The 19,584-nt window shown below is 36.6% G+C and overlaps 1 protein-coding gene across 1 annotated transcript in view; it reads right to left on the reverse strand.

Annotated features, from left to right (window-relative positions):
- Positions 1-18,910: 18,910 nt before the first annotated feature.
- Positions 18,911-19,584, reverse strand: part of CCDC178 (coiled-coil domain containing 178) — a 42,690-nt gene continuing 42,016 nt past the window's right edge. The window contains 1 exon segment of the mRNA XM_036743892.1: positions 18,911-19,039. Coding sequence (XP_036599787.1) covers positions 18,911-19,039 — 129 coding nt within the window.

The raw sequence follows: 19,584 nt of genomic DNA on the forward strand, positions 1-19,584 counted from the left end.
TGTCATGAATTTTTCCCCTCCCAATTGATCTGACAGGTAGACTCTTCCTTGGTCTTCTAATTTGCTTATTGTCTCACCCTTTATGTCTAAATCATGTGCCCATTTCGACCTTATCTTGTTACACCATGTGAGATCTTGGTCTATACCTAGTTTGTGTCCTATTGTTTTCCAAGCAGTTTTTGTCAAATATTGAGTTCTTATCCCAAAAGCTGGGGTCTTTGGGGTTATCAAACACTAGGTTAACCATTCTGCTCTCTGCTTCCATTTTGTGGGAGACTTCATCCCATTCACATTTGGTTATGATTACTACCTGTGTATTTCCCTCCATCCTATTCTTCCTCCCATTTGTCTTCACTCTCCTTTCACCATTTCCCTCTTTACCGGTGTGTTGCTTCTGTCTACCACCTCTCCTGATCTGCCCTCCCTTCTGTCAGGCCCCACCCCCCCCCTTTACTTAATCTTCTTCTTTCCTACTTCCTGTCTGGCAATATTGATTTCTATATTCAACTAATTGTATAGATTATTCCCTCTGTGAGCCAATATTAAAGAGAGTAAGGTTCAAGTGATGCTCATCACCCACCCTCCTGTCTTCCCCACCATTATAATAGGTTTTTCATGTCTGGTCATGTGAAATAATTTACCCCATTCTACCTCTCCTTTCCTTCTGCACCCATTATGCTCCTCTTTCTCATCCCTTAAGTTTTTTAATGTCATTCCCTCAAATTCACCTTATACCCTTATACCCTCTATGTATGTTTCTTCTAGCTGTACTATTAGTGATAACATTTTTCAGAATTACAAGCATCATCTTCCCATAAATAGTTTAGCTCTATTGAATCCCTTGTGTTTTCTTTTCCCTTTTTACCTATTTATGCTTCTCTTGGGTCTTGTTATTGGAGGTCAAATTTTTGGTTTAGTTCTGGTCTGTTCCTTAGGAAAGCCTGAAATCCTTCTATTTCATTGAATGACCATTTTCTCCCTTGATGTATTATGTTTAATTTTGCTGAGTAAGTGATGCTTGCTTGTAGTCCTATCTCCTTTGCCTTCCAGAATATCACGGCTCATGACCTTTTAATGTTGCAGCTGCCAAGTTCCGTGTAATCCTGATTGTGGCTCCCCAGTATTTGAATTGTTTTTTTTCTGGTCACTTATGGTATTTTTCCTTGACCTAATAGTTCTGAAACTTGGCTATAATGTTCCTTGGAATTTTTATTTTGGGATCTCTTTTTTCAGGTGATTGGTGGATTCTTTCAATGCCTATTTTGCCCTCTGGTTCCAGGACATCAGGGTAGTTTTCCTTGATAATTTCTTGAAAGATGCTGTCTAGGCCGTCCTTTTGATTACAGCTTTCGGGTAGTCCAATGATCCAGATACTGTCTCTCCTGGATCTATTTTCCAGGTCAGTTTGTTTCTCCCATGAAATATTTTACTTTTTCTTCCATTTTTTTATTCTTTTGAATTTGTTTAATTCTTGATGTCTCATAGATTCGTTAGCTTCCACTTTCCCAATTCTAACTTTTAAGGTATTATTTTCCTCAATGAGCTTTTGTGCTTTCTTTTCCATTTGACCAATTGTACTCTTAAAGGTGTTTTTTTTCCCTAGGGGATTTTTGTATCTCCTTTTCCATTTGGCCAATTCCGCTTTTTAAGCAGTTTTCCAAGCTTTTGACTCTTTTTTTCATAATTCTCTTTCATCACTCTCATTTCTTTTCCCAATTTTTCTTCTACCTCTATTACATGATTTTAAAGCTCCTTTTTGAGCTCTTTTATAAGTTCTTTCTGGGCTTGAGACTACTTCCTGTTTTTCTTTGGGGTTTTACCCAAAGGTGTTTTGACACTGTTGTCCTCTTCTGAGTTTGTGTTTTGATCTTCCCTGTAACTATAATAGTTTTCTACGTTCATATTCTTTTTTATTGTTCTTTACTCATCTTTTTTTGGCTTTTTTCCTTTCTTTTAAATTTGAGCTCTGCTCTCAGGGTAGAAGGGTCACTGTTTCAGATTTCTTGTACCAGTGGCTACAGGCCCTGGGTGTTTACCTGGTGCTGCACTGAGGGGGTGGGAGGGGTTGGCTGGAGCTGCTGGGGGCCATAGGGGTCTGGCAGCTTACCTGGTGCCGAGCTCCAGTCCTAGTGGTGGTGTTTCTGCATATCCACGGCTACACTGAAGCACATGGTGGTCTGACCACAGGAGGATGCCTGTTTGCCCAGAGCTGTGCTGAAGCACATAGAGGTCTGGCCTCTAGAGGCTGCCTGCTTGCTCTGGGCTACACTGAAGCCCATGGTGGTTCCCCTAGCTATACTAAGGCAGTAGGGGTCCTGGTGTTGGTATTTGCCTACTCTACCACACTGGGGCTCAGGATCTTTCACTGGTTTGCTGAGGTAGGGATTGCTGCTGACTTGTTGGGACACTTCATGTTCTAGATGGCTCTCTCCCTTTTTACCCAAGTGAAACAGACCTTTCTTGCCTTTCTTCCAAGTTTCTTGGGCCAAAAGACTATTTTACCCCATCTTTTTGATGGTTCTGCTATTCCAGGATTTCTTTTCTTTTGGGGCGCTATTTTATGGTTGTTTGCAGGTGAATATGGGAGAATTACATTGATTTACTGCTTGTTCCACCATCTTGGCTACCAGAAGTCTACTCTAGTCTTTTCATGGAAGTAATCGTGAGTTCTTGAAAGTCATTCCACTGAAGCAGAAGCTGTGAGAGGTCCTATCAGGTGAGAAGCAAGGGCCTAACAAAAGCCCGTTATCCTTGTTGCATTTAGTTTGCATCTATTTTGCATGTCCTAATTTATAGTACAAGTGCCATGCTCAGTAGAACATGAACTCTTTGGGAGAATTTTCATTTTCATCTTTGCATCCCCCACTTAGCTCAGGACCTGGACAATAACAGGTGCCTAATAAATTCTTATTGATTAACTAATTATGTCTAAAGATCAGCCCAGAGAAATTTGAAGAGGTTCCCCATCTGGGTGGCTACGACCAGATTATGTCTAATCTTAGAGATGCATAGAGCAACTCTGAGACCCTCTATATTACAAAAAGGCTGCAAAATCATATAATTGGTTTGGATAGTTTGGATATCTTCACTAATGAAACAATAGATCTTTGAAAAATTAACATATACACCTATATTAACAGTAGGGAGAGACTAAGGTAATATAGCAAAGAGGTTAATTGGTTAAGATATACACATGTGTCTATGTGCTAACTGCTAAAGAGGCCTCATTTTAGAGTTGTAGCCTATAGCCAAGGTATGATTTATATTAGACTGAAATGGGATGATGAGACCTAAGCATTCCAGAAAGGAGTAGGTTTTTGTAAGGATTAACTAGAAATAAATATAGAAAGGAAAGATCATGAAAATCAGGTTGGAAAGAAGTTTATTGCCAACTAAACAAGAGGAAAAAAACCCTTCACAACAGCCTGGCTACAAACTAAGAATATTAAAAATGTTTCTTCTGGCTATCTACAGAGAAAATGTCATGTTCATATTCAACAGTGATTGTTTTACCATGGTTTCATGTCATGCAAAATATTAGCAGCTTAATTTAAGGTCTATGTGCTCATTTTCCCATTTATTTTCCTAAGGGATCCCCATTTTTCCTATTTGTTATTTATAAGGCTTTAAGTTAAGGTTTCAACACACATATGTGTGTGTGTATATATATATATATATATATATATGTATATATATATATATATATATATATATATATATGTGCGTGTGTGTGTGTGTGTGTGTGTATGTATACATGATCCCAAAACAGAAAGATATTTCTTAAAACATGTTATCCTTAGACACAGAAAGTATTTATGGCAATTCTTTGTTTATATTTCAATTAAGAAATGTAACAGCAATTTTAAAAAACCCTAAAATATAAAAAGTGATATTACTTTTCATGCTCCTTAGGGGTTATGAAATATTTTACATCTTATGATGGGCAGTGGTACACTGCTTTGGGAGGGAAGAAGAGGGAGAGAATATTTTTTAAAAAAATAGTGAAAGCCAGCTAGCCAGAGCTACCATCGACACTGCAGTGAAGAAAATGAAAACAGTAGGGAGAGAGAAAGAGTCTCTCACTGCAGTAGAAACAGAAAGAGGAACACTGCCCAGGATAAAGATACAGGCTAACCCATCACAGTGGGAGAGGAGGGAGAAACCCACCACATTGGAGAGAAGGAGACATGTCACAGTGGGCAGAAAGAAACAATGAGACAGAGTACAGCAGGGAGAGACAGACAAAGAGGCACTGACGGCAGTGGGGGCAGAGATGGCGAAGCAAGGGAGTCAGAGACAAGAAGGAAAAACAGTGCATGTTCTCTCCTGAAGCCTGGGCTGGGCCGTTGGACAGCCCTGCCCCATCCAATCTACATGCCTTCGTCTCCTAATGATCATATCATCCACTTACTGCCTACTCTGTTGGAAGTGAGTTAGGATCCAGTGACAGTATCCCTCCAAAGACTGGTATAAGGTTATCGGGAAGTCATACAGAGTTTGATGTTGTGCTAGCTGTTTTCTATTTCCTCTTTAGCTTTTTGAGTTACTGACATATTATTGCAGTAAAACATATGTAGGGTCAATTCATGCTGAATAGTTATTAGAAACCATGATAACAAAAGTCATTACACTGCAGTTCAGTTTTGACAGTAAAATTTCTGCAACATTATCACAAATCTTCATGCATTAGTGCAATGATCCTTACTATAGTTTCATATTAGAATCAAAAGACTGCCGTAGCATGCTCGATACAAAAAGTCAAGCAAGTCAAGTTCTTTCTGCTTTCACAGATAACACATTTTTCCTTCTCTTTTCTATGCACTTCATACATTCTGTATTTTTGTTTTATATACCTTTCTCTGTAGTATACAACTTATCTCTTTTTTAAATGGGGAAATATCTCTGGAAAAAAACATATATGTATATATATGTATATATATATATGTATATATATATATATTGCTGATTACCAGGACCAAAGGACATTAGTTGTAAATGATCTAACATCTGAAATGGCCACAGAGCATTCAGTTCCCGTGTATTTCTCTATGACTCATTCTGATAATTTCATCCTCCTTCCTCCAATCACTTGGTTTACTGTGTGTGTGTGTGTGTGTGTGTGTGTGTGTAGTGTGGTGGGGGGGGTGGCTAGGAGTATATATGGATGTGAATTTATGTAGAGTTTAAATGGAGTAGGATGGGATAAGATTTATAGGATGGAGTACTTTCTTTTCACCCTTTCATCTTTTCTTTGCATAAGGTATGCTGGAGAAGGATTCCCCAGCTGACACAAAGAGAATAATATTATTTGATATTTATCTGTCCATATCTACTTTGCCAGAGTCATATACTACTACCAAACACATTAAGGACCACATACGACTGGTGAGAGGTAAATGGATCATCTTTTTAGAGGTGAATTAACTCAAGTTCTATTTGTAGCAGCATGACTTAAAGAGGTGATCTGTGGAGCAGAACCCAAGGAAAGAGTTAATGCACCACAAATAGCCAATTAACTTCATCCTCACCAGTAGTCAGAGATCTATGTTAAAACACATGTCCTCAATATGGATAATGATAAGTACACTGACTTTATGGAAAGGAGGTATGCTATGAAAAACTGACATGTTGATGAAATTAATCAGATTTTAAATGCCTTAGAGAAACACTTGATTAAAAGAAATAAAACACTATAAAAAGCCTTTCGAGAAACAAGTGATATCACTTCTGATATTTTTGTGTTTTTAATTTCAGATTATTTTTATGTATATATTGAGAATTTTTAAGAATAGTACATATATAGCAACACACTAACTTAATTCATGATGTAATGCTGCTTCCTGTTTACAGCAAAGAAAAGCAATAGGCAAATTCTTCTACTTATACTTTTATTATCAAAGATAATTATCTGTTTGTTTTAGATGAGGTGTTTTGAATTCAATAAAATAATTGGTGGCTATCAGGAAATGGTAATGTGCCTAAATAGTATTTATTTGAATTTTATAAGGTGTATTTCACATCAAGAAAATAGGATGGCCAATACTTTCCTATAATGATGTTTGCGATGAGGGCAGAGGAGTTAACACATTATGTTTTATAAACCAATTGTAAATAAGATGATTATGTATGAGTATCACACTAAGCATTCTTCCCTGCCAAAGACACTGGTAACATCTTATTGCGAATCTTCTTTGGATATCCATATACATGTATGATATGCCTCTTTATATTCTGGATACTGATGGGGAATCAAATCAGAACCAGCTGCCTGTGTAATCAGACCGTTGGCTAATTAGATCAAAAGTAAAAATCAACATTAAATTAGAAGAAAGGAAAATGATGAAGAGAACAATCTGATATATTAAAAGAACACATTGATGCTGCAAAGGTCAAGATATTAATCTTGATTATTATTTCCTCTACAAGTTTAACCAATGCAAAACAATTTCCGTAAAGAGGAGGTCAAAATAGCCCAGCAACCATGTTAGGCAGCATATAGTTGAACTCCTCAACAAGTAGAGACATAGTAATCAAAGACAATGGTTTAGAAAACAAACATATCTAAAAACACTACAAATGATGACAGAAGACAATGAGCAGTTTTGCCTAATCATATGGTAAAAAGGAACAAAAACAAAAACAAAAAGTCTACTGGTGTATCAAGAGTATCCTTGATGAAAATATGTAAAAGGGATAGGTAGGCTTTTGCAAGTACCTCTTTAACAGACTGCATCTTTACAGTCGTACAGCTGAGTGAAAGGCGAGAAAATACAAGATTTCCACTGTGTGGAATCTTATTGGTCGATTAAAAAAAAGCATTTGACTCAGTAGAGCAAAACAGCTTTAAAAGACTCTCCTTCAACAAGGTGCTTCTGATAAATACATTAAAATCACACAATATCCCTTGATAAAAGCAAACACAAAGATAATATCATGCAAACAGGGAGCCTTATGTTCACCAAGATAATTCAACATTGTCATAGAGCAGAGGTGTTAAATATATGTGCAATACTGCAGAATGCTACCTAAACCAGATTAAAATGTAATGGGGAAACATTTAACAAAATAAACATACAAGAAAACATAGATTATATTAGTATGTGGCTTTTTAAGTCAATATGCACCCATAGGGATTTTTATGTACAGTTTAGTGACCCATATTTCTATTTGAGTTGACACCACTGTCATAGAGGATGCCTCCTAGAAGGTCTAAATGAAAGTTATTTTCCTTACAAATGATGAAATCTTCTAGATGTTGCTTATTACTGATATTGCATTGATTCTGTCAAGTCTAAGAACATCACTGGACCTCCACAATGATATCCATAATTGGGGGAAGCGAAGGGAATACACGTTTATATAGCACCTACTATATTCTAAGCCCTGATGAGTACCTTATAAATATCATCTCACTTATCCTCACAAAAACCCTTTGAGGTAGGTGCTATTTTACAGTTTAGAAAACTGAGGCAAACAGAGGTTAAATGACTTGCTTAGGGTCACACAGCCAGTATGAGAGGTCATATTTGAACACAGACCTTCCTGACTCTAGACCCAGTGCTCTAGGCACTATGGTGCTGCCTAGCTGCCTCTAGGCTGGAGTCCCTAGCTGAAGCTGAATCTTTGAAGCAGCTAAAAGGCATCTAAATATAGTATTTTTTTTTCATTTTAACAGGTACTGACATTGCTTGTACATAGAACCTTTTCACTGTCTTTACAATTCTGCCCCTAACATTCAACGTTCTTACTTTTACTCAAAAAGACATCCCATCACACTCTAAAAGCTACAAACAAGCAGCAGTATCTGCCACTGTTGTTTTCACGCAAATCCATGGTTTTACAGTCACTCAAACTTTTTTTCTGGGTCTACCTGCTCACGATCTCCTGGCTACTCTATTTGTAGTTGTCTTATAGGAATCATGGTACAACTAAAAGACTAACTGTTGTTTATTCTTGGGATAAAACTTCTATCCTAGAAACACTATATGTCACTGCTAGGGAACTTGCTGGATAATTTCAGAACCATTTTTTTCAATCCTGTACTGCCATTAAATAATAACTATAGTTAGCAAATGATGCTCAAAATACTATCGTCCACCAGGATATGATGTAGCTCTGTGTTGTACAGTTACAGGGAATGTTGTACACTATCATCATATTACAGGGCTTCAGTTTCTCCTAGGGGCATGATGCCCCCTTAGCAACAACTATGTTTGCTAATATTTTTAGGGATTTTCCAGCTGTTTTGGTTTTTATTCTAGTGCAGCTTCTGACAAATATCAGGGTTGCCCCTAATGCATGAGTGTTTTTCTATATTACTACAAACTCAGAAGGAGATGTGACTCTTAATTGGCAAAGAGAATACTGAGCTCAATGTAGAGTATTCAAGTAAAGGACTAAGGAAGGTCATTCTAGAAACTCTTGGGGAAAGACATAAGAACAGAGAACACTAGAGGGAGGTAGAGGAGAAAAATTTGGAAAGAGCAAAAATGCATGGGAAACTGGCCACATAATGTCCATGTACATGCTCAAAATTCTAAAGAATGCTAGACTGGACCTCCTCTGTGAGGATGCTCTATGTCTCTTGGCTTAAGAAAATCTATCATTTTGCTTCAAGCTAAAGAGTTCATTTGCTCCCAGGCATTTTTGAATCTCTATAACTTCTCTGATTTGTATCTTTTTTCCCCATAGATAAATGGCTTTAACCTATAGCCAATATTTGGTTTTTTATAAGAATTTTTATTTTTCAACCATTAAAATGTACTATTTTAGACAGATTAGTGGACTCATAGCTCATCTCCATCAGCTCTTTCTACTTTTGTGCCCATTTCATCCCCAAAAGAATTTCCAGGGCCACCATCTCCAACATGCAGTTCCATTAGTTTTAACTGTATGAAGTTGGGTTTCTTGATTATCTTGACTTTTCCAATAAACACATTATGAAGAAAGTAAATGAATTGACAAGGCTTCTACGTGTATATTCCAATACTATCTGGAATCAGTCATTTGTCCTGCATCTCCCATGTTATGATTTCCATCAACTTCTATCAAATTTGATGGATCTATTGGTGCCGGGCACAAACAGTCTTCCAGATCTAGTTGTGGTACCTCTTCATAAAACCAACTTAGAAGAGGTGGAACAGCTAGTAATCAATAGTTTTGAAATCAACTTGGGCTTCAATTATTAAGGTCTACCATTTTTTTTATCATGAATGATATCTTATCTTAGGCAAGGTTCATTCTATGGAATTTAGTCAAACTTTTTTTTAATCCTCAATATTTTCAGTGATCACCTTGAAATTACAAAAAGCAATCTCATTTTTCTACAAATCAGCAAGGTTCACTTCAAAAACATGACTTTTGAGAGGAGGAGGAGGAGAAGGAGTAGAAGAAGAAGAAGGAGTAGTAGAAGAAGAAGGAGTAGAAGAAGAAGGAGTAGTAGAAGAAGATGATGGAGGAGGAGGAGGAGGAGGAGAAGGAGGAGAAAAGAGTAGATGGCATCTACATATGCCAGGTACTGTGCTAAGCACTTTACAAATATTACTCCATTTGATCTTTACATCAACTATAGAAGTGATTTTTATTATTGTTACCATTTTATAGTTGAAGAAATTGAGGCAAACAGAAGTTAAGTGACTTGCCCAAGGTCACATAGCTGCTACATTTCTGAGGTCAGGTTTGAACTCTATCTTCCTAACTCCAGTCCTCATGCTCTATCCACTGTGCCGCCAGTTCTATGGCAAACTCCTGCTTAACCTTCACCAGTTGATCTGCCTTTGCATCATCATTCGACATCATTCAGGTGAGGTTCCACCCAAAAGGTGGGATCTATTGCCCTACCTCAGGCTGGACATGGAATTACAGGTCATGGGGAAGAGGTCTGTAGGTACAATTTAACAAATCTATTTCCTTTAGGAACTTCACTTCCTCCGTTACAGACCCCAATTAGCAAACTTTTAGGATTCAAGAAGCTACAAGGGAAAATCATTTTTATGTGCCAGATACAACTCTTTATCTTAGACATCTAAAAAGGCACAAAGGGTGCTCTCCACTGGGAGCATCTAACTTACTTAACTGTATTTGCCAAAATAATTCTTCTGAGGGGTCCTCAAACACTAAAACTCTGTTGTAGAGAGGGTCCCTGCCTTGGTTCTGTTGGATCATATCTGTAGCCATTACTGTACTATCTCATCAAGCTGCTTTTTAAATATCTCTTGCACCTCCTCTATTCTTTGATGGTAAAAAACACATTCTCCCAATGCTCTCTTTGGAGGCAATCATCTGGAGGCAGGGGGTGAGAGGGATAGAATAAACTTTGGACATTGAAATCATGAGGCAGCTCAGTAATATAGTAGATAGAGCACTGGGCCTGGAGACAGCAAGTCCTGAGGCCAAATCTGGCCCTAGTCACTTAATAACTGTGCAATCCTGGGCAAGCCACTTTACTTCTGTCTGTCTCAGTTTCCTCAAGTGTCAAATGGAGATACTAATAGCAACTACTTCTCACAGTTACTGTGAGGATTAAATGAGATATTATTTGTGCCTGGTACATGGTAGGTGCTTAACAAACGTTCATTTCTTCCCTTCTTTACCATGGATTCCCAAGCCATATCCTCATTTTAACTTTCAATCTCATGTCTTTTGACCCTGAGTTTTCTGTGAAACCCTTGGCTCAGGAACTCTATTTACCATTCACAGATTATCAATTTCTACCCTCATCAACATCACCATCCCCTGCTTTAGCAGCTGCACCTCTGTTTTCACTGCATAGTCTTTAGAAATTAAAAGCTTTGTCTCTAGCTTCTGAATGTGTGGTGCCAATTTACTTGCAGCATTTTTATGCTGGTAATTCAAACACATGGTTAGCCAACCGGAATCAGTACAGAATGTCCATGCATGCTCCATAGTCTTGTCAAGGCATCGCCCTTATACATCATCACCATTCTCTTGGAACCAAACTCCCTAGTGTCCTCCACATAGAGAGAATGAATCAGCTGAGTAAACTGATAGGGTCTGTGAATACACCAGACCTCCATTAAAACTGTGAGTACAGTGCTGCCCTCAACTGAAATAAAGAAACAGGAGGAGGGGCAGGCTTAGGGGAGAGGCAATGAATTATTACCTGAACTTGCTGGGTTTGAGAAGGCTATGAAACATATAGGTTGATATGTTAAGCAGGAATAAATGTTGAAGAGAAAGATAAAGACCGGAGCTTTAGATTTAGGAGTTACCTTAATAGAGATGATAGTTGAAAGCATCAGAGTTAAGAGAGAGGAAAGGAAAGGAGAGAGGAAAAGAGGAGAAGAGTGGGGGAAAGATAGTGAAAAGGAGGAGTGGAACAGGGACAGAGGCCTAGGGTATACCTCTACATAGTGGATAGGACATAGATAATGCAACTTCAAAGGAGACAAAGTAGGAGAGCTAGACTCCCTGTCACAAGTCTTTCCCTATTACATTTCTTCCACTACTCAGCTGCCAAAGTGATCTTCATAAAAGGCCAGGCCTCAATAAATCACCTCACCTCTACTCAATGAACACTTTATACACATACAGATAGGTCTAAATATTCATCTTAGTATGAAGGGAAGGGGATAAGAGAAAGGTGGAGTGATAAGAGGGAGGGTAGATCAAGGGAGGTAGTAGTCAGAAGCAAAGCAGGCTTTTTGAAGAGAAAATGGTAAGAAAAGAGAGAGAATGATAAATAGAATAGTATAAAGGGAAACAAACAGTTAGTAATCATAACTGTGAATGTAAATGGAATGAACTCACCCATAAAACAGAAGAGGATAGAATAGATTTGAAACTAGAAGCCAACAACATGTTGTTTATAAGAGGCACACTTGAAATGGAAAACACACACACACACACACACACACACACACACACACACAGAGAGAGAGAGAGAGAGAGAGAGAGAGAGAGAGAGAGAGAGAGAGAGAGAGAGTGTTATGCTTCAGCTAAAGTTAAAAAGGCAAGGGTAAAAATCATGACTTCGGTCAAAACAAAAGCAAAAAATAGTCCAATTAAAAAAGACATTCAGGAAAACAACATTTTGTTAAAATGTACCCTAGATAATCAGTTAGCAGGCATAGCATCCAAATTCTTGAAGGAAAAGTTAAATGAATTACTATAGAAAATAGACAGTAAAGTGTAAGACCTCAATTTCCCCTCTCAGACCTAGTTAAATCTGACTATAAAATAAATTTTTAAAAAGGCAAGGAGATGAATAGAATTATTTTAAAAACTAGACATGGTAGACCTCTAGAGTATATTGAATGGGAAAAGATGGGTGTATACTTATTTTCTAGCTGTGCATAGTACCCTCACAAAAATGTAGCATGTATTAAGGCATAAAACCTCACAAATACAGAAAGGTAGAAACTTTAAATGCACTTTTCTTTTGGACCATAACGCAATAAAACTTATATTCAATAAAGGGCCTCATAAGGCTATTTAAAAAAACACCAAGATTATAGGAGGCAGCTATGTGGTACAGTGGGTAGAGTGCCAGCGTTTGAATTAGGAGGATCTGAGTTCAATTCTAGCCTCAGACACTTACTAGTTATATGACCCTGGGCAAGTCACTTAATCAAGTTTGCTGCAGCTTCCTCATCTGTATAGTGAATTGGAGAAGGAAATACCAAACCACTCTAGTATCTTTGCCAAGAAAACCCCAAATGGGGTAAGAAAGAGTCAGACACGGTTAGTTGACTAAGCAACAACAGCAATAGGACTATATAGATATAGAAATGCAACAACAATAGGACTATATGGATATAGAAATAAATTCTACAAAACATTTGAAGAACAATTAATTCCAATACTATGTAAACTATTTTTAAAAATAGGTAAAGAAGTAATCCTACCAAATTCCTTCTATGATACCATCATGATCTTGATACCTAAACTGAGGAGAATAAAAATCAGAGAAAGAAAACTATAGGCCAATTTTCCTAATGAATATTGAAGCTTTTTAAATAAAATACTAACAAAGAGATTATAACAATATATCACAAGGATTATATACTATGACCAAGTTGAATTTACACCAGGAATGCAGGGTTGGTTCAATATTAAGAAAACCATAAGCATAATTGATCATATCAATAACAAAACAATAAAAAATCATATGATGATATCAATAGATGCAGAAAAATTTTTGACCAAATACAACACCCATTTCTACTAAAAATACTAGAAAACACAGGAAAGAAACATAGTTTTTCTTAAAACAATAATCGAAACCATGGGCAAGCATTATCTGGCATGGGGATAAACTAGAAGCCTTTCCAATAAGTTCAGGGGTAAAGCAGGAATGTCTATTATCACCATTATTATTCAATATTGTACTAGGATTGCTAGCTATACCAGTAAGATAATAAAAAGAAATTGAAAGAATAAACAAAGGGAACAGGGAAATAAAACTATCACTTTTGCAGATGAAATGATGGTATTCTTAGAGAACCCTAAGGAATCAAATAAAACAATAGCTGAAAAAATGAATAGCTCTCACAAATTGCAGGGTATAAAAAAACCTGCACAAATCATCAGCATTTCTATATGTAATTAGCAAAGCCCAGCATGAAGACATAGAACAAAAGATTCCATTTGTAATAACTGCAGACAGTATAAAATACTTCAGAGTCTACCTGCCATCATTCACAGAGGAAATATAATGATATAATATACTTCACACAAATACAGACCTAAACAACTGGAGAAATATTAATTGCTCATGGATAGGCTGGGCCAATATAATAAAAATGACAACACTGCTAAATTAATTAACTAATTCAGTGCCATGTTTGTTATTTGTCCTTTATTCTCAAAGAGGACTGTGACATCAGAAAGATGATGCTATGACTCACAAGTGAATTGGATTTAAGTGAGGGAGGGCTGTGCAAGGTCACCACTTCACTTTCTCCTCTGGAGCCAATCTGGGTCCAGTGGCAAGATATAGATTAGGATGACTGGAGATAGCCCTGGCCATAATAATCAGATAGCAAAGAATTGTGTTATAGAACTAGAAAAATAATAATAAAATTCATCCAAAAGAACAAAAAGTCAAGAATAGCAAGTAAATCAATGAAAAAAGTGTGAAGAAAGGGGGCCTAGCTGTACTAATCTCAAACTATACTATAAAGAAGCAATCATCAAAACAATCTGGTATTGAATAAAAAAAATGTGGTCAATCAATGGAATAGATTAGGTACACAATATACAAAAGTAAAAGAGCACTGTAACTTAGTGTTTGATAAACTCAGTGATCCCACCTATTGGGCCAAAAATTCCTAGGAAAACCAGAAAGCAGTCTAGCAGAAACTAGGCATAGACAAGGATCTCACACCACACATGAAGATAAGCTCAATATCAGTACACAATTTAGGCATTAAAATTGCTATCATAAGCAAATTAGGAGAACATTGGGAAAAAAAAAACCTTCCTGTCAGACCTATGGGCAAAATTCACTGACCAAACAAGAGAGAGGGAGGATCATGGAAGTAAAAATAAACAATTTTGATCAAATGGAATTAAAAAGGTTTTGCACAAACAAATCAATGCAGTGAAAATTAGAAGGAAAGCAGGAAACTGAGAAAAATATAGCACGTTTTTCTGATTAAGATCTCATTTCTCAAATATATATGGAACTAAGCCAAATTTATAAAAATAAGGACCATTCCCAATTGATAAATGGTAAAAGGATATGAATAGGCAGTTTTCAAAAGAAGAAATCAAACCTATCAGTAATTACATGAAAAAATAATTTACATTACTAATAATTAGAGAAATGCATACCAAAAGAACTCTGAGATACCATCTCATACTCATCAGATTGGCTAAGATGACAGAAAAGGAAAGCAAAAAATGCTAGAAGGGATGGAAAAATAATAGGTCTACTAATGCACCTTTGGTGGAGCTGTGAACTAGTCCAACCATTCTGGATAATAATTTGAAATTATGCCTAAAGGGCTATAAAACTGTGAATGCCCTTTGATCTAGTAATACTGCTACTAGATCTGTACTCCCAAAGAGGTCAAAGAAAAAGGAAAAATTCTCATATGTACAAAAATATTTATAGCATCTCTTTTTTTTAGTAGTGGCAAAGTATTGGAAACTGAGGGGATGCCTATCAATTGAGGAATGGCTGCACGAATTATGGTATACAATTGTGATGGAATAATATTGTTCCACAAGAAATGACAACGGGGATAGTTTCAGAAAAACCTAGAAGACTTGTATGAACTAATGTAAAGTGAAATTAAGAGAACCAGAACAATTTATACAGAAATAGCAATATTGTAATGATAATCAACTGTAAAAGACTTAGCAAATCTTATCAATATAGTCACCCACAACAATTCCAAAGGATTTATGATAAAAATGCTATCAACTTCCAGATAGAGAAGTGATGGAATCAATGGAGATTTAAGTATATATATTTTTCACTTTTTCTCTTTTTCTCGTCTGTTTTTTGGAAGGAGCATGGCTGATGAAGAAACATGTTTTGCATGACTTAATATGTATAAGGATATCATATTTCTTGCCTTCTCAATGGGTGGGGGAGGAATAAAGGGAGGGACAAAATTTGGAAGTGAAACAAAATCAAAAAGAAAGAAAAAAGAGAATTTAGGTATAGAGTTATTAGGAAAGTTACCCATGTTTAGATGGCAGTAGTAAGAAGATCTGAGAATCAAATCCAAGTTATCTGATTCTTAATGCATAAATCTTGCCATTTTTTGAAGACAAAAAGGAGGAAAGTGAAAAGATGGCTCATAGACTTTCCAGGAAGTACCCAGGATATCTGGTTTCGTTGTCAGTCTAAGAGGCAATAAGAAACAGTTTCATGAGACACGTTCTTCTCATTTTGTCATGCTCATGATAAGTACCCAGTGTTTAATAAATGCTTATTAATTTGAACTGAATTTGCTATCATGGAGATAATTCCAATCTTGATCCAGCACCTTTTTGCAGAAGATGAAGAAGCAAAGAGGTGCTATAAAGAACTGATAAAATTGCCCTCTAAATTAAGTCAACATATATTTTAATATTTGATGACTTAAATGTAAAAGGTGGGCATGGGGAAGACAGAGACTATCCTTTTTTATATATGTGTCCTCAGCACTTAGCACAGTACTTTGAATGTAGTAGACATTTAATAAATGTTTACTGACTATTGACAGTGAAAAATACATTAGAAAACATGGTTCAGGAACAACGAGAGACAACACAGGCTTGAAGACAACACAAAAGCTTCATGACTATAAACTTTGAATACATTCTTTGAATAGAGTCAGAAAATGTTTTATGTGGTAAGCAGCAAGTGCCTACTACTCACTCACAAATAAATTCCTTATATTTTAAGCAATAAGATAAAAATTGTTATTGCTCTGGGAGTCATTTCTGTACCAGTTGTGTATAATCAGATTATCAACTAGAAGACACATCAAAATCAACAGCAACTTACAAGAATAAAAATGAGAAAATAGGATGCATGATTAAAATATTTTCAAAGAGACCTATGTAAACAAACTCTTTACATTGAAAAATGGAAAATGGAGAAAAGAACACAAATCATCGCCTTTTCCTAAGAAAGGTTAATGAAAGTGAAACAATCACCACAATAAAGAGACTAAAAGAGCCTAGAAACTGCGTTAGCCAAAAAAAAATCTTATCTTCCTACCAAGTGGTGAGAAGGCTAATGTAGATTATAAATTCATTTATAAAAATTACCAAAGATCTTGGAAAATTATGAGTAGCATCACTTCATAACACTTTAAGTTGTAAAAAAAGAAAAAAAAACCTAATTTACAGCAAGTTTGGTGAGAGAACCTAATAAATCAGATCATTCCGAGGATATTTCTGGGTGAAACTGTAGGATGACAACAAAACATGAGAAAAAAAGGGGGAGGGGAAGATATAACAATTTTGTGACAAGTTGTTTTGCCTATCAAGACAGTGCAGCTAGTACATTTTTAACTTAAGTTCATAGTTTCAGGTGTGCTATATGAAAAGTTAGAAATACCACTCAAGAAAACAATGACGAGGAGAGTATGTGGAATAGAACAAGACTACACAGGGAAGATTTGTGGTGGAGGCACCACAATTTTAAGAGCATTGAAGGATTGATTTTCAAGATTTCTAAAAGAGAGGAAAACATAATTACCAACACTTTTGTAGCTCTATTAAACATAGAGGAGAACAATTGATATTGCTAGAGGGCATTCTTGATGAAAATAAGAGAAGGGAACAATAAGGTTTTGCAAACTGTTCTACAATAGGTCACATCATTACAGTAACACAATTGACTGCACCATACAGAGAATACAATATCCCTCCGTGTTTATTCTTTAATGGCTTTTTAAACAAATGGATTCAGTAAAGAAAAATGTTGCTTTAAAGGTACTCCTCTGTCAAGATATCTTCGATATTGTAATTGGACCAATATTATCAGAGTCCCTGCTCCACCCCAACAGGAATTCATTCTCCCTTAAAGGATACAAAACTGTCCCCAGGACCTGATTAGATTCTGCCTCCCTTGACTCATCTTCCTGATCATCTATGGGCATAAAAAGTCACACCCACAGGGAGTCTGGTCCCCTTAAACTTGATCAGTGTCCTATGACCACCAAACCTTGCCCTGCTGAACAGATATGTTTCCATATGGAGATGAAAATACAGATAGGGAGAGGTGCCATAGAAGCTAAGTGCCGTGATATCCTTGCTATGTTGGGGCTTAATATAGCTTTTATTAGCTGTTGAATGACGTATAAGAGCATTTGTTTATCCTGATATTTAACCTAATGGTGTTGTCAGAGGCCCCTAGCTTGAATTTCTTGAGAGATTTGACAACAAATGATTTTATTCAAAGACGTTCTGGTTTTTAACACCAAGCAAGGCATAAAACAGGTAGAGGCAGACTCACCAAAAGTGCTTGCCACTGTTCTGGAGAAAGTCCAGGATAGAGTCTAAATGGAAGAAAGAGTCTGTACAGATGATGAGGTCCTCCAGAGGGACCTTTTTGAGGATGATGTACTGCTTCTGCATCTAGCCCTAGAACATAGTTCCTTAAAAGGGTTCAGCCTAACTATAACCAGAAACAAGTAGTACAAGGACATATTTTCCAGATAATGATATGTAGTCAAAAGGGTAACCTACAGACCATCAAAGATCATGGATGTTAGTAAGATGTGACATATTGCCAATTGTATTACTCAAGAGAAGTATTATACTAAATGAACCACAGGAACGTATGCTTAGAAAAGGTGCTGGTTTGGTTTGGTTATGCATTAAGCAAAAGAGCAAGGGATAAACAATAGACGATCCCTGTGCTTTATTGGCTTCCATACAACGTCAGGACATCTACAGGGAGGCTTCAGCATGAGTGAATTCCCTATAGAGGATTCATGGAAGGAGATGAATAATAGGCACACAGGAACTGATGGTTCCTGTGGACTTTCACTGAGGGTACTGACAACAGTGAGATCACAAAACTAATCTTTTCCATTGGTTTATTCCACTAAAATGTTAAGAAAGGTTAAATACGTGCAAATTGACTTAGCAAAGAAGATTACGGAAAGGGGAAAATAATGCCCGAGAAGTATGTTATTAAAAAGAAATAATTATTTAACATACTTAAAATATGCATATTAGAAGCAATGAAATCAAGCTAAGAATAAGCAAATGGAGGTAAAATTGAAGAGAAAAAAAAGATTCCTGATAAGGAGATCTATTAGGCTATAGAGTTATATGACAAGGAAATCAAGTAGAATATAATGTACTCTCACATTGAGAACTAGATTAGATGAAAAACTAAAACCCCTTCTTATGGGAGAATTACTAAGGAGGAAGGCGAAAGAGCTAGAGAGTCTTCTCATTTTTAAGGGTCAGATTCCATCCTGTAAGTAGTGCGTTAGAAACTAATGACGTATGATTCCTCACTGACAGATTTAATGGCATCAATAAGGCCTCTCTGGCCATTGCTGCAAATTGATCCAACATGACACTGACAAGGGCAGGCTGCACTTAATGACCTCCATAACTGAAGGATGTAAATGAAAAATGAGGAGAAGTACAAATAAATCTTTGAAAGTTTCAGTTAAACAGGTATGCCAAAAATGACTTGTTTGAAGGATCCCAAATGTAAAACGCGAACCCCTCTTGTACACTGTCTATTAGTCCACACTGATGTGTGGTATGTGCAGGGTAGTAAATGATCTGCCAAATTAGACCTATTCTATGTACCACATTCCTCTTTCACTTGACAAAAAGGAGAAAAAACAAACCAAAGTAATTTCGGTATCATAGCTAAAGTGCTACAAGATTGTAAACATTTTCCTTGAAAGTGTAAAATCTACTATTCACGTAAAGGTAATAGATTTTAAGCTGGGATGTTTTTGTACACACTAATCCCTAGCCTACATGTATTTGATTTTTCTATTCTCTCTGGCTGTAAAAAGGAAATACTATATGGCCATTGCTTCTTTTATTTCCCCCAATCATCAGTAACAAATAGGACATGTTCAACCACAATAACAATGACAAACACCTGTAGTGAGACAGACTATTGCTGCACTGACACATCGA

Source organism: Trichosurus vulpecula, chromosome 1 (assembly GCF_011100635.1).
Source record: "Trichosurus vulpecula isolate mTriVul1 chromosome 1, mTriVul1.pri, whole genome shotgun sequence".
Taxonomy (NCBI): Eukaryota; Metazoa; Chordata; class Mammalia; order Diprotodontia; family Phalangeridae; genus Trichosurus; species Trichosurus vulpecula.